We start from the raw sequence: 17,090 nt of genomic DNA, 5'->3' as shown, positions 1-17,090 counted from the left end.
GAATATATATAATAATGCAAATCCAATGTCTATTGAAGATCAATAATCATGTAAATGTTTGTGAGCCATACAAATCATGAGTAATGAAAAGAAGAAAGAATTAACCCAGTCTGAAAAAGATTCAATTCTGACTAAAGTACAGAAAGACTTGCCTGATAAATGGATTGCACAATTCTCAAAGAAACATAAGAACAGAGTTTACTTTTTTAATACTGCAGATGGAAGTTGCACTTGGGAGCATCCAGGATATGCTGAAGGTTTTGTTTAAATTGAAATCCATGTTTGCTTTCCCTTATTTACTGTTGTGTTTCAAAGTGTCTTTATGCTCTGTGTTGCCAGTTGAGGTGGTGATTTTATTAAGATTTATGGGTACTCCCGTAGTATTTGTACCAGGTTAGGGTTAGGACATAATTTATTCCGATTTTCCTTATTTTAGTTCTATTACGAGTTCGGGGACTGTCCATGTTTGCCAAGTGAATATCCCCCTGCCTGCCCATAGGTTTCAGTTCCATTACACAACTTGATGTAAAATAGGCGAACAAAATTACGGTAGTTACCTCCATATCGGTACACGTACTTCTGGAGCGCCGATTTATAAGCTAATACAGTGAATGACATTACATTATCAATTGTGTCAATTGGATATTCAGGATAAAATTTTGTAATTGTTTATGTATTCACTCTCATTAATTTGAGTTTTTCTCTATGGTGTAACATATATTTTGGTTTTCAAGTTTATCTCTCTTACAAATTTTGGTATCAAATAATCAGCAGCGAATTCTTAACATTTTATTAGAAAACTTCAGTGCATAAATTGAGGTATTTCTTTATGGAGGCTCTTTCTTGGCAATATTTATTTCACAGTGGTTATAGCAAATTGAGATGCTCTATATTTTCAGTAAAAAGTCAGCCGAAGAGTCGAAAACGTTCTGGTAAAAAGAAAAAAAGGAATGAAAAAGTGGTGCACAATGATGTTCAATCTTCTATGCAAGATGCATCGAAGAAAAAAGAGACAAAATCTTATAAACAAGTTAATGCTGTGTCCAGTTCAACAACAAAATTTCATCCCTATTTGAAAACGGAAGTTAAATCATCAATTAACAGACGTGCAATCAGTTTGGTGTCGGAAAAATACACGAAAAAGAAAAAACAAGAAAAAAATTTCAATAAGAGTCTTGATTCATCAAGTACTGCATGTCAAACGTCGGATTCCAAAAATGCAGAAAAATTTGAGCTTGTTGACAAAAGAAAATCAATTGAGGATTCATCTGGTATTACCAAGAACCCCTCACACTGTGAATCAACTGAAACCAGCATTCGAGATGTTGAAATGTTAGACCTCAACATATCACCACCTCAGCTTCCAAATTCAATAACAAGTAATTCTGATGACCATTGTATTCAAACAGGTAGTTTATTTTTTCCTCTGTAGAAATAAAAGTGATGAATACTATTTAATAATGAATTCAAACTTTCTGCTTTCTATAAACTGGATTAATTGCCTCCTATAATTTCAGTCGGTATAAAATGCTCGGTGTTATAGACTTCAAAAATTATTTTATTTGTTTAGTTTTCAATGATATCTTCACTGAAGCAAAATTAAATTTCATACACTACATGCAATAATTGGGAAGCTGGGAATTGTTGATTTCTTAGGAAAGGTTATACTTTTGTTGAGCAATAAATATATAGCTTCATGACTGCAATGAATTTAACAACTTCCAATATCCTTCTATATATTAAAATTTTGACTTTCTCACAACAGATAATCAGAAATTTTTGACCGTTCAATCGTTTGTCATCCTTGATACCAACGTTCTTCTTTGCGGCGTTTCTTTAAATTTCCTAAAAATGTTTGTGGAGCGAAGAATGTTTGGAGAAAGTTCACAAAAGCTTGACAAAACAAAATTAATTATTCCATGGGTTGTCCTACAGGTATCTATTCTACAACTGTTGGAATATACCGGTAGTTTATAAACAACAATCACTGGGTTTTGTTTACGACTGGGCATTTTCGAATATCTGATGTCAGAATCAAATCGAATATTTATTTTGTACCGAATCTCAATTACTAGGAAAATATTTTAATTGATGCAATGACGTGATTGTATGTGATTTTTTTATTGTAATGAATCCTTCTGCCATGTAAAAAACTGAAAACATGGAATATATCACTTAGTCAGTTCACGTCGTGTTCACACTCAATAAAAAACATGTTGCTTCAATAACTCACTAGAAAAAAAGGCATTTCAATAATTTGACCTCACATTGAAAATTGAGTGATTCAATATTTTTGTCTGAGCGATTTGAATAATATACTATTTGATTAGAATATTCAATTCAAAAGGCCCAGCACTAGTCGTGGCCTGGTTTTCAGTTCCAGTTAAAAATAAGTCTGCAAGCGAGTAGGCTTACCTACCGTTCCAATTAATTTCACTATACCTCAAACAAGTACCTGTAAACTTCGTTTACTATTTAATATAATAAGGTAACCGAATCGATGCATTCGATATGTTCAAATAATTAATGTACACACAGCGTACAGGTGTATCATTTCCACTTTCGGTCTCAATTTTATATAGTTACTAGGTAGACAACTAGGAAGATCCTATTTTCAAACAAATATAAAACTACATTTCATTTGTTTTTAGGAGCTGGATCATCACAAGAAAAATAAAAATGCTGCTCGTAATGCAATATCGTTTTTAAACAGGTAAGTTGCTAAGACTTCCTATTCATAGATAAATATAACATTTCATGAATTAGTTTTGTTTTATTTCAGACAATTTCAAACGAATAAGTCTATTGTACGTGGACAAACTATATTTGAAGCTGCAACTGTAATAGGTATGTTTGTGTATGTTTCGCACCTTTGTCTGAACGAGGCTTTAGGCTGTGATATACAGAGAGCTACAATCTTTGGACGCTGATATCTCTCCAGTCCTGCATAACCTACCCAATTCATTACATGCTTGTGGTAAAAAATTTTAGAATCCAAAAAATTCGACATGTGACCCGAACATAGTTAGGTTCAGGTACTCTGACGACAACCCTTGACATTATTAAACTTCAGCCAATTCTTGCTTCATTGTCTCATTCAAAAATCAGCTACTATGAAGGACAAATTCACATTCAAATTTTGGGTATGCAATTTGGTGGGTTACTTTTGTGTTTAGATTGATTGTGGGTTCATTGCAATATTGATTTTAACATGCCATTTTGCCCCATTCATGTCTTGCAACCATTATACAGAAATTTGGTTGAAGGATACAGATAAATATGTAAGAATGAAGTTTTCATTCAAGATATATGAACAAAAATCTGTTTTAGTGGAATGGGATTTTTCACTCATAGTCGTTAAAATTGATTTCAGATAAATATTTTAGCTTATTCATCCATAATTAGGCACTTTGGAGATTAGATTTCTAACAGCGTTGAGATAAATATTTATATATGAAGTATGGATACTCCTAAATTCCTAATATATTCTGGGGATGTAGAATGCTTCATTACCAAGAAATAGTTTTCATTTACCTCTATTTTAGTTTTTAGCTCCTGATATTTCACAGCATCTAATGTAAATTTAACAGTGCAGTGTACTTTTTTTCAATTTCTACATTCCGCACCTATTACCGGTATCTAAAAAAAAATTTCAGACGGATTTAATATTGAAAACAATGATGATAGAATTCTTCAATGTTGCTTTTCAATGAAGCAGTCATCCAATGATGACAATACAGTGTTGGTTACCCACGATAAAAACCTGATGAACAAAGCATTGGCAAATCATATTATGTGAGAAACTATTTCTGAATACTAGTATTTTATTTCGTCTTATAATAAGTATTACATGGACAAGTCCATAGACATACTTGGTATGATAAGTCAATCAATTTGCATAGTAATTCGAATTTGCTTATTTGTACCAGTATGTATTTTTGTGATGTTTCCAGTTTTTTCCTTTGTATTTTTCTTGCAAATATACACTTATAGGCGCTCCAGAAGTGTGTCTACCAATATGGGGAAAACTAATTTTGTTCAGACAGTCCCCGAACTATAAATAGAACTAAAATAAGGAAAATCAGAATAAAATTATGGCCTAACCTGGTACACACACACTATGGGAGTACCCATTTATATATATTCAGTTATCATCACTCCCGTGTAGATGAAGTAATCTTGGCATGTTTCTCATTATCTATCTTCTAGTCAAGCGCTTTTGACCTTTTCTACTTCGAGCAAAGTAATTTTATATAGTTTTAACGTTTTTTTATATAAATTTTAGATGCATAAACGATGTCAAAGACCTTCATAAAAGCATTGCCAAAATGAAAAATAGTTCCGGTAAGTAATATGCTGTTTTGTGCTCCTTTCCGTTTTCTTCCTATCCATATGTACAAATCTGATATATAAATACTGATACTCTTATTCAGCATCGCTAAAATCATCTACCGAACCTGAAATGAAGAAAATAATAATGATGAAGAATAGGCAGGATGAAAGTGTTTCACCGGAATCATTGTCAATATTATCTCCTCTTGAATGCAAAGATATTTATAAAAAAATTTGTGCACGTGCTTTGTCTGCCTTGACATTTATTTTGGAGAAGGAAATGAAAGAAGCTTTCGATGATTTGTGGTTGGATATTATATTAAGGAAACCACCTTGGACATTGACTGGTAATTTTTTTATTTTTGTTTTAATTGTTTTTACACTGATTTGCGAAGATTTGTTAATTGTAATTCAAAATACTAATCATCTCAAGACAATAGGCTGAAAAATGAAATTTTGAAACAAATTTGAGTGAGACGAAATGCTCTGAATATGCCTATCATGGTTGCTAATGAGCCTTCGCAAGTAACTTTGGTGTTTTCTCACTCATGGTCACTGGTGAATATAGCTCAACTAGTAGTTAGTACGAAACAGTATAATGTTAGATAAAGCTGTTATACTTTTTATGCTGTCAACCAGTGTTCCCTCTAAGGTGTGCGCGTGTGCGCGCGCACACAGCTTTCAGGGGCTGCGCACACGCATAGATTTACTGCGCACAGACGTATTTCGATGGTAATGTAACAATGTTCTCGATTGGCAGGTTGAGAAAGTTTGTTGTTGGCCCACCCATTACCCGGTTAGAACGCCAAAATTTCTCCATTGGTTTTTGCACAAATATTAGTCATTTCCAAAAAAGTGCGCACACACCAAAATTTCTGCGCACACATACTACGAAAAATTAGAGGGAACATTGCTGTCAACTGATTTATGTGTGGCCTACTTTTCATGCATTTCAATCTGAGCAAGAACTTACACAGGTATTCATAGGTATCTGCTGATATGTGAAGAGACACTACTTTTGGAAGGCCACAAGACCAGGGGTGTGCAACCTTGAATACATGATGGCCAGATACAAATACCTGGGTGCTTTCTAGTAGTTGCCGGCACAAACATTTTGACCTTTCAACCCAAAGTGATTGAAATTACTCACACATACCAGATTAAACTAAATTAAAAACACGTTTTACGGGCCGCACACCAATGAAAATAGGCACTTCTCCGCCACCCGCACAAGTTTTTCTTATGGGCCGCATTTGGCCCGCGGGCCACAGGTTGCACACCCCTGCACTGAACCATCACATCTACTAATTTTGCTCAATTCGGTATTTGGTTCGGTTAAAGTTCTACTCCTATCCATCTCTTTTGTTTTCATTATCAGATGTTCTACACTGTGTACGAAAGCATTGGCTAGCTGTTTTTAAAGTGATGGGTGTTGATCATATTCTACAAGTGCATGTAGAAAAACTTCTTGATATGCAGCGTTCTTATTCTGATAACAAATCAGAAGATATCAATTTTGTCTCTGATTGGTCAGGAAGTGCCCTCAGTCTTGTTTCAGGCATTAATTTAAGAGGAAAATACGATGAGCCTGTGAAAAACGACTTGCTACAGTTACAGGTAAAAGTTACTGAATGATTTATTCATATTGAAAAGATGAACAAATTGTTAATTTGAAAGTTAGTCTGCTCAAGCATAAAGGGGCACGGTTACTGACTAGTTGGTGTGTGATAGATACCATGAATAACACAGCTCCTGATTGCCATCATCAACAGTTTATGTAAATATCTGTTGCGATGGTATTTAAACATGTAATTTCAATCCAATTAATGTGTAATTTTTTCAATTATTCTATTGTCAAGAATCTTCACAAATCCCTCAAGAAGAGAAAAATAAATTATTCTGAAGATGTAAAACATCACAAGGAAGACCACAATGTTGAAATGGAAACTGTTGAAACTAATTCTATTGATTTTTGGTCTGCCTTGAATATGGTAAATTCTTATTTGTATGGAGAAATATTATCATCGATAGAGGTGACTGATAGCTGGTTCATGTAGTGAATCAAAAGGCCGGAATTCGTTACCACTTTGTGTGATTGTATACATGAAATATTGGAACCTTAGAACCAGTTCGACATATTCTTATTGATATTGGAGTTGGAAGCAGAGTCCGAACTGAAGTTAAATTTCAAACTTCAAATTCTAAACTAAGTTATATTTTTGATAGAAATTCAAAAAGTTGGCTAAGCATTACCAACATAAAATTAAAGAATGTGCAGGTTGAGGATTTTGTCCAAATTTCAACACATTATACTTTTCAGAACAATTTGATAATACTTTTCGATTATTTGTACATCATGTAGTTATACTAAAACTTCATACACGTGCAGTGATATGATTGTTCGTGACGCAAAATATATCCCAAAGTGTCTGTTTGCATTCTCTGATCTTTTTCCTACAGATATGGACTGCAATTATTTCTCATTGTGGAATGATCTTTCAAAGTCTTAGTTTTTTACCATCACATATGAATGATGCTCCTGAAATATGTCAAGCTTTGTCTGCAACCTTTGACACAATACCTGAAAAAACTGTTGCTGCTCGAGCTCTGCCTCTCGTTGCTGATCTTGTACAGAGTTTGCAATTCTCTCTGCAAAGGTAAAAGTTGTTTTACATATATCACCATCATTTTTAGATTTTCTTGTTCAATGAAACTGGGTATTGATTTTAAACTTGTTAGTATGAAAAATTTTTTTGTATTCGAAAGATGATTTTAAATGAGATTTGTATAAAATGATGTGAAATATATAATATACTGAAAATCACTACATTATAGAATATGGAATGTGCAATATCTATATGACAGTCATATTTACAGTTTCATGCTTAACTGATGTAATATTATAATACAATAATTTATAACTCAAAACACTTAAAGAACTATTGGGTACAATAATTTTGTAATATTATGTAAGGTTTTGAAATGTGTATATGTATATATAATTTTTATTGGAATACTTGGATGTCACATCAATATTTCCTCAATTTTGTAGACTTTTCGAGTTGAAGGGTAGCTGACATCTTGTTGACTCTTTACTGATGTTTTCCCAGTTCCAAATATTTTCAAGGTCAATTGTAAATTAATCGGATTTAAATAATAAATGTTATTTATTATTTCTAGTATCCTGACATTGCCAAAGACTGATACAGAATGTGATATTATTTTTGCTGATTTACTACACACACTGTGGACAACTATACAAGCTTTTTCTATTGATTGCAACATCCGACCTCTTACTAACTCTTATAAAGAACTTAGCAAAAGTATTGTTTCATCCGGTGAAATGATGGAAAGATTAAAAACTGGATTTCAACAGTTAGAAACAGTTAAAAATCTGTTGCATGAATGTATTGCTGCAATTTCCAGTAATCCAGGCGCCTTTATTGTTTAAAAAAATGTTGCAATTCGATACTGAATTGACATAAAATATAAGTGTGCTGTAAATTTGATTAGAACCGAAACTGATTAAAATAATATTTTGCATTAAAATGTTCAGAATACTGATATGTCTACATGTTTTCAATGATTTTTGGATTTGAGTTAATTCGAATTTTTAAATGGTAAAGATTTGATCTATTAGAACAGTTTCGGTTATTCAGACTAATGGAATGCAGTGCAAAAATGATATTTCATAAAAAAAAAGGTATAGTTTGAATAAATATATTTTGGAGTTTTTGGGTAATTTGTGAACTTATTTTATTCAATGGTATTAATTGCATTTATGGCAGAATTTACGTAACAGTTCACGCAATTTGAAGATGTACCATACTGTGCCAGAAAATAATTTATAAACATCTTATTGTTTAATAGAAAATAACGACCGTTGGTCGTATTATTCTAATGTTGATTGTTATTTAAATTACTTCTTTTGAATGCATATGTGCGTGAAACTGCCATGATTTCGTTTAAATTTATATATTTCTTCCAGCTGCAACATTTCTTTATTTTTTTCTACCTTACCAGAATCTGGCAGTGTGAGGGATGGAACCGAGGAGCCAAGCCGACTGGCCCTGGTGCCAGAAATTGAAATTTATTTTTTCTTGTGTGATGCTGGTGCCTATGCTAAAAGTTATTTGCAACATATTTTTTGTTATACTTCCGTTTATATTAAATTTCATACCGATTTTGAGGATATCTTGGTGTGGGGTTTCTTCATTGTGCGCAATTGTTGCAGTCTACACTCTACATGTACTTATTTGGTATGGAATAGAGTAGTTCGGGCAATTGGCTTTCCAGTTATTCGAAATATGATGCCCGAGAAAGGCCGTGGTTCGCCATTTGTTTAGGTCGGTTTCATCTCCCCATGATAAATATAAGTTCCTAACTCGTATATTTCAATCTAGAAATACATACGCTGCGCCCCCAACAACCAGACAAATTTGAATTGGTTTTGTGCGATAATAGGAGTTTAACAACATGACGTACCGCAAATTACACGCACAAAGTACATTTAACTCGAGCCTCTGTGTACCGAGCAAGGTACAGTATTTGTCGTATGACTCTTATCAACGACCGAGAATTAGTTGTGTCAACAAAAGCGAGCGAGCGAAATCCTTGGTTTTACTACCGCATTGATTCCGATCTCCTCAATTGTTGGCAACGACGTAACAACGGCAAAAACATTATTGCGTGTTATTGAGAAATTATTGAGCGAAAGGATTTGTGAGAATATTTATCGTGTTGATTTTGTCGATTTTCTGTATGGGTAGCGCCTTTAATAACTCTTTGTGAGAGATCTCAAATTCAGAATAATAATGTCAATAAACTTAAACTTTTACAGCTATCGCGAAACCCAGGTGTATGCCTAATTTTATCGATTAACTTTCAGGCTAGACCAAGGAAGTGCAGACTACATTGTAATGGGGACTTATAACTCTTTGCGGGAGATCTCAAATTCAGAATGATAAGGTCAAGGCCTAAATTTTTACAGCTATTGCGAAACTCAGTTTTAGCCTAACTTTCAAGGGAACGTACAGACTACATTGTGATTGAGGCAATGCGTCTTTATGTTGTTTGATCGAGTAGGTTTCGTTAAAATGATGATATAGATTAATTACTGCTTGTAATATATAAACCTAAATTTACCACCATGGGAAGCTGTTGCTCGTCTAATCGTGCTGCAACCGTGGGTGTTGATCCCAATCATAAGGCAAAAGATCGGAACAACATTACAGAAAATACAGGGATATCAAACGGGACCACAGACCCTTTAAAACAAAACAAGGGTGAGTAGTGATTATTGTATAAACGCTCGATTAGTAATGGTATAAACTGATTGCTTCAATAATCTATCTTGACTTGAGAGCAGTGATGAGCTGTAGCAGTCACGAACGGAACGCTGTTCCGGTTGTTGGACATTATATTGCGTTTGCGTTTCTGTAAAATTATGGTTCGAAAAGTCTAGTTTCTGCGGGAAACTTAGTTATTGATTGATGTTTTGATGCATCAAAATTATTTTCCATTACAGCTGGCAAATAATTAGCGCACAGCAGTAACGTGTAATGGATGTTTTGCCGACCTTTGACCCCCGTGAAAATTCATTCAATATCTATCTAATAATAACATTTGTATTGAATTAGTATGAATATTCTTCCAATTTCAAACAGTCATATTTCGGATATTTTTTTCATATTTCATTGTAGTTCTTCGGCTCTATCTCACGACAGACAAAATTACCGGTAGCGTCACGTTGTAAATATATTTTACATTTTCACGAATTTGGTGCGTTCCGGTTGTTACGATTTTTCTAGCTCATCACTGCTTGAGAGTGCTATAATTTCACGAGAGGTACATGGGATTAAAATGTAGTCTTTATTCCAATTAATTTCGAAAAAAAAAGTAAAATTTTTGAACTACAAACTTGGGCATTCATAGTACTAAACATAGACTGTTACATTTATGTATCTTTAAACGTTCCTGTTTGAAAAGTACGTCATTACCTCGAGAAATAATTTGGGTCAAGTACTACTAAGTTCCAATACCCCTAAATATTATGCTTTGTTTCAAAGTTTGATTAAATAAAATGACGATCTTTTAAAATAAAAATAATTAACCCATCACATCAAAAAACACAATATCGCAATTGTGTGTTTGGGATTGATGTCTATATCTTCATGTCCACACCTTCTTTATATTTATACCGTGAAAATGGAGATTGTTGTATTTAACTGACGTACTTCAGTGGCTGGAAGGTAATGACCTGACCACCTTGAATTACCCCAAGCCTCCGGAAGTGGACTATTGTTAGCAATAGTAATACCAATTCAAAACCTTTCCAATATCGTGTGTTATAAAACAAATTATTAGGGCATTGATATCTCATCACTTTAACCCGACTTGCAATTATCGTGTTAAAATATTATAAAATAATCATGATACTTATTGTTTCTTGTACTTCTTTTATGTTGCAGACAGCGGCAATATCAAGCAAAATCCAAGTTTTACAATAACTCCGAAATACACACAGGGAGTTAACGCTCCAATTGCGGCACCCACGCATGGAAGGTATACTGCTTCTTTTGTTTTCACTTCACTGTTAACGCATCTAATATTTGACCAATTCTCTGTTACTTTCTTTCAGGTCTGGCAGTTCAGATACCAAAACATCCTCAGCGATATTCCCAACGTCAGGTGGATATAAAAACACTGATTCACGTCAACAACATACAAATGAATTATTATCACCAAATAAATCAGACGATATCACATTATCAACGCCGTATAACAATACTGACCACTTGAGGGCATCACCCTATTTGTCGAGTCTAAGTAACAGGAAACAATACAATACAGCAAACACAGATGCGAATCGATTTACGGGTTTCGATGCACCCGTAGCAAATACGGATTCTGAAAACGATTTCGATTCTGACATTGAAAAAGATGTAAAAGTATCGCACCAAGGTGAAGTACGGAGTCCATCAAACGTTAGTTTATCTTCTTTACTTGAGGAAGAAAGTGGCAACGTGCCAAATCCAGGTACGATATTCAAGTTTGAACTAGTTAAGCTAGGCTAGGAACTAGTTAACTATTTTGCCTATGTTTTATCCCTCGCGTATCCTTGTTCAGAGAAGATGGCTTCTCGCAACATTAAGTGTTAAGAGAATTTGCTCAAAGAAATGTCGAGCGCACTCATTCAGAGGTAAAGAAAACTCATCTCCGAGCAAACTTACGGGCTTCGACTGAAATATCTAGAGCTGCTGATACCTTATAGAAATATACTGGTGCATTACACGCTAGGAAATGTCAATTGACCGGAAACTTGAAATCAGTTTAGAATCGATTGGTAAGAGAAACAACTATGGGGTGACGAATTTCACATGTATATTTATTTGCTAAGTTGTTATGAAAACACTTTATGATTCAGGTTGAAGACGAAAAGATGACTTGCAAGAATCTATTGAACCGAAGTTGCCAGTAGTTCCGTAGATCTAGTCGTAGCGCGTAGATCGTCTTGTAAATAGATACATTAAAATATTTTGCGTTTCCCGTGCAAATCATAAAAACATTTACTGATCTGTGCTTGCCTGGGTAGAAGCCATCATCTAAATCCTTTTTCTTGACATTAACTTTATACATGTCGTAGTTGAGTTGTGTAGCTAAACATAGTTGGTTTGATAGCCTATATGCTTTCGTAATATTGCAGTAGGATACCGCTTGTAGTTTACCATATGCAGTAGTTTCTCTGTTAAATATATTTATGTCATACACTGGGAATGTATTTTTTAAAAATTTATTTGTAAGACTTATTCCGTTTAAAGTCAGTAGTAGGATAGTGGTTACGATCGTCATCTGATTTGCCTCAAAGGCAAATTGTGCTACCATATGTTGTCATTTTTTATTTCTAAAATCGAATGGTGAAACCGATCGAGGCGCCAGATAGGGAAAATTCGTTAAAATTCTCTAAACTCCTAACGGCAAGAAATGAACGATAGTCTTTTAGCTTGAATTCGATTCTAAAAATTGCACATACCCGAATTTCACCTGATATCGAATAAGCGCCGAAGATTATTGTGCGCCGGACGTTTTTAAATGGAAATTCAAGTTCAGTAACAGTCGATATTTGCCCACATTCAGAGAACGATATGAAACTATTGAATCTTCAGCGAGCAGAATTTTAATCAAAATGTGTACAGGGTTAACATTCGGATGCGAACATGACAGTTTTATTTGCTGCAATTACTTTTGACCAATTTTGTTTTTCGAAAATTGTACACCCAGCTAATGTAAGGACTGCCGGAACATCTGAAATTCTGGACTCGAGACCAAATCAACAAAATGTAAGAACAAATGGCGAAACTCAATCTGAACAATTAATAATAAATAGTCAAAGCACAGAAAACAAAGATCCCGTGGATGTCGTTGAATGTAAGTTATGATCCATTGATACGTATAATTTGTATCTAAAATTTAATGATAAGCATTCTCCCAGCCATTTCCACGTCCTTCAATTCATAACAATACCCATCTGAACCATGAAGGAGAGGCGCAGTTCTAACCACTTCATGGCAGCTCCTGCCACGAACGTACCGCGGCGTCTCTTGCCATGGTTTTATCGCGCTATTACCGGTATATTTACAAAGTCATACAATATTTTTCAGTTTATCATACAAAATTATATCTACTCTAACCTAAACCTGACCCCAAATACATCAAAACTGTATTCATAAGAAAAGCATTCCAACTTACCCAATATTTATCACCATCAGGGGCAGCCATGCTATTACAGCCGACATACCGTGGTTACGGCAGCAAAATTGATTGAACAGCATTCGATTTGCTGCCGTAACGACGGCAGCTCGCTATTGGTTTGTGGCAGCTATAAAGTCAGTCACCGTGAGTTTGGTCATAGCGGCCATGGTTTGGAAATCCCGCTATGGTTAATGATTATGCGGCAGCTCTAGACGCCACAAAATACTTGAAACTGCACTTGCTAAAAGAAGCCAAACTCATGGGGCGTGAATGTATCATGTACATTGCGACCAAATATTTTCTAATTACCACCATCGTTGTTATTCCGTATAACTACGGTATTTAAATTTTCTTGAAATGGCTCCCACTCCCATTGATTACTTGCATCTCAACGTTAAATTGGTTTTCTCTTGTGAGTTGTCGAGTGGATACTCTTAAACTTAAAATGCAGATGTTATCAAGCTTCAAAATAGAATATATATATGTAAGAATATAAAAACGCTAACGTAGTTGAATAAAGTCGTTATTTTCCAACGGATAAGATCTTTTTTACTTCAGAGACAATATTTTCGAAAAAGCAGTGATGGCGGGACCAAAATGTATTAGGTCATATTTAATGGAAACAGAACTGAAACTCAGTTCGTTTTTTGTTTGTTTACAGACACTGTGAAGATGGCAACTTTATCAATGACTACACCAAGGTAAGATTTGACAGCATTAATGCTTGTTCATTGGTGACGACTAAAGGTGCGCACTAACTTTGAAAAGTTCATCTATCCTATTTACACATTCTGCAAAACACCCGGAGGATTAGGGTTGCTCTTAACTAGCGAACGATGAAATGGCCACTACCAATACTCAGTCTAGCAATGCTTTCTAAAACGTACGTCGCGAAATGTCAATCAATTAATTATCTTAAACATTACTTCATATCTGCATACGCGCATTCAGAACTTGACATAAAATGAGCGAATCTGCATTTTCTTATGTACAAAAAAATTCACTATCACATTGATTATGCAAATGTGATAAAACTTGTTCCTGTTGAAATTGAATGCTACAAAGATAAAATTTTCTCTTGAACGTGTGTTTGAAAAGTTTAGAAACCTCTTTTATGGAAGATTGTTCATGATTTTCAGAATCGAAACCAGTGGTTCGCCTAAGAGTAAAAGAAAATCACCTACACCATCACGGAGTGGAAGTCCGAGGCCTCGTTCGGAACCTGATCCTATAATGGAAACGTTAGAAGATGCATTCTTCAGATTTGCCCGGTGTGTAAATATTTAGTATTTTTGGAAAACATTGTTTGCTTTCGCGATGAATTGGACCGACAATATACTGACTATTTCAATGTACATTTTCCCCAAATGTAAGTTTACAGACATTATTGATCAATTCCATAGCTGTGACCCTGTCTACCAATTAGCTGTGACCCTGTCTACCAATTCCTTAAACAACAATGGGTGCCTGGATGGAACCTCGCGAATGTGGGAACCATAACATAAATAGTATGAAAACAGTGTGTTTTATGAAAGGTTTTGAAAGTTTAGCAATAATTGGAACTTAGCAGAATAAGCGCGGCTTGGCCTGTCTCCCGTCATTGCATTATGCTTTCTTATAAAAAATAAAATACTCCGTGCTGTGATGATTTTGCGTGTTCTTTCCGCGTTCTAATTGTGCTAACTCAAGTCCAATGTTTTAAGTTACGGTGAAGTAAACAGTGAAGGACGTGAGATGAACAACAAAAATTGGGCAAAATTATGTCGAGATTGTGATTTTGTTGATAACCGAACTATATTGACTGGAGACGTAGATGTCATATTTTCGAGACACAAGTAAGTTGATCTACCGTTTTTTTTAAATCCAACATTCCCATTCTGCTATTGATATGATTAGTTCGTATATATGAAAACACAAAGTTATGACGAAGTTGTATAGGTCCTTCTTTGCTTTCATAGAAGTAAGTCAGAACTTTATGGGTTCTGTTGTTTGGGTCATTCTCCACATATTGATATTGTAAGCTTTGCCTTACTGACTGTTCTGAACTAGAAATGTCTACTGAAGTGAATGGCGAAATGGTGAAAAGCTTTGCGTAGACAGGGCTGTGGAGTTGGTGGTTTTCATTGGAGTCTGTGTCAAAATTCAGAATTTCTCAGCTTTGGGAGTTTGGACCTTTAATGATAATAAAAAGTAAAATTTTCTACATAAACTCAAGAAGTATTATGCCTTCTAAGCGCCCTTAACGTTTTGTAAAGAGGGATTGCATATGCATAAGTGTTTATCATCAAAATTTGACTTTCTCGAGTCGACGTCCTGGTCTCAGTAACAATCGATTCTATTTCTATATAATATCTTCCTCAATTCATACAGACCCAAAGGCCAAAGACTGATTGACTTCGATATGTTTGTAAAATGCTTGGAAGAAATTGCAGATCGAAAATATAAAGCGATAACAGATGACAAAAATCGCAGAAGGAAAGTGTTTGAAAACGTAATTGGAAAAGCCCCAGAATATGTTGGAATAACAGTGAGATAGATTTCAATATAAATTCACGGATTTTACCTTTATTTACCAGTCTTTCCATTAGTTGAGAACTTTTACCAATTTTAACGGTTGTCACTTATTCAAGCTTCATTCTTGTCTCGATTTTCTTTCACAATAGACACCTGCTGACTCCCTTACCTTTTATGCCTCGTAATTTTACTCAAGCAGGGCAGGCCAGACTGTTATCTGTGAATGTCGGTAAATGTTGCAATCTATTAATGCAGTCGGTTTCAAATCATACAATATCCATCATGTATTTATAATATAAATCGTAATGTGAATTTGGTCAAGATTTCGTCATCGAAACTATTGGATATCGATTGGATAACTTAATCCAATATTATGCTATAGTTTGACTTTTCTTTTCAACACAAAACGTTTTTAAGGGTATTTCAAAAACCGGAAACGTGGGACGAATGACAGATCACTCACTTTACCCAGCTGGACATAAAATGAGGTGGGATTTGATCTTGAAAAATTCTATCTCCCCCTAAAATAATATAATCTTACGTATTAGTAGCTGTTTTAGCCTACATACACTTCGAAGTGAAGATGTGAAAACGCCTCATAAAACCTTCAATTGAATGAATCCATGCCAGTGTTAACTTCGCAACTGCTCTAGAGCAAAAACAAATTTACACTCCTGCAGTCGTTGGTTGCTTTTTGCTTCCTATCCCGATTTTTCTTTCAGTTTTTCCATTAATTTGAGAACCTATAGGATCTTGCTTATAGTAACATGCAATATAGCTAGCTATAAACCCTAATTCTTTTCTAATGTGAACTTGATTTGTATACTGCTGTAGTCATTGGTTGCTCTTTGCTTTCCATCATAATTTTTTTTTTAATTTCTTCGTTTATTTGAGAGCTCAGGACCTTGCGTCGAGCAACATGCAATATAGCTTGAATATAAGTCATATCCCGTTACTCATTGAAAATCGATTTATAATTGGATAGATTCGATGAGGAGGGTCGAGGGTTAGGAGTTGAAGACTTGCAGTCCTATGATCCAACCGAACACGGATATGTACAAGGATACAAAGATAAAGATACGTATGATCTCAAGCTATCGCGACCTTCATCAAGAAGTAGTCTTCGGCCGGTTTCACGAGAAGCTTCGAATTTATCCCAACGATCAAACTCCAGACTCAGCCCTCAAAGCAGAAGAAGAAATTTAGACTCTCATTGAAAATATGACAGAAGTTTTACTTAATGTGTATTCTGAAAATTAGCTGACCCTGGTAGTTTAAAACCAAGCAACCTGTACCACGGTTTCAAACTCAGATTCTAAATTTCAAACTTGTATTTATGGCGGTTGTTCCAACCTTCACCTAACATAGGATATGATTTGCTGCTGCCAAAATTCAAGTTCATGATCAAATTTTGTTTTAGTGGACAGAGATCTTTTCGAGCATAGAGTTTAAATTGATGTTGCCTAGAGTCGGATTTGTGAATGACATGCCGA

At 34.8% G+C, this 17,090-nt stretch overlaps 2 protein-coding genes across 2 annotated transcripts; both read left to right on the top strand.

Moving 5' to 3' along the window:
- The first annotated feature begins 75 nt into the window (after positions 1-75).
- On the top strand, positions 76-8,524 carry LOC120344608 (transcriptional protein SWT1-like). The gene is made up of 12 exons (XM_039413904.2): positions 76-257; positions 900-1,409; positions 1,766-1,935; positions 2,652-2,713; positions 2,783-2,847; positions 3,657-3,795; positions 4,286-4,344; positions 4,434-4,679; positions 5,711-5,949; positions 6,192-6,323; positions 6,793-6,989; positions 7,513-8,524. The coding sequence occupies exons 1-12, from the start codon at positions 77-79 to the stop codon at positions 7,781-7,783; spliced, it is 2,271 nt and encodes a 756-aa protein (XP_039269838.2). The 5' UTR covers position 76; the 3' UTR covers positions 7,784-8,524.
- A 465-nt stretch (positions 8,525-8,989) lies between these two features.
- Positions 8,990-17,022, top strand: LOC120344723 (uncharacterized). Its single transcript, XM_039414035.2, has 10 exons — positions 8,990-9,617; positions 10,803-10,896; positions 10,973-11,370; positions 12,613-12,759; positions 13,745-13,784; positions 14,223-14,354; positions 14,787-14,918; positions 15,454-15,610; positions 16,015-16,085; positions 16,583-17,022. The coding sequence occupies exons 1-10, from the start codon at positions 9,482-9,484 to the stop codon at positions 16,812-16,814; spliced, it is 1,539 nt and encodes a 512-aa protein (XP_039269969.2). The 5' UTR covers positions 8,990-9,481; the 3' UTR covers positions 16,815-17,022.
- The last annotated feature ends 68 nt before the right edge of the window (positions 17,023-17,090 follow it).

Source organism: Styela clava, chromosome 5 (genome assembly GCF_964204865.1).
Source record: "Styela clava chromosome 5, kaStyClav1.hap1.2, whole genome shotgun sequence".
In the NCBI taxonomy this organism is placed as follows: Eukaryota; Metazoa; Chordata; class Ascidiacea; order Stolidobranchia; family Styelidae; genus Styela; species Styela clava.
The sequence above is the reverse complement of the archived record's forward strand: the minus strand, read 5'-3'. Positions and strand labels throughout refer to the sequence as shown.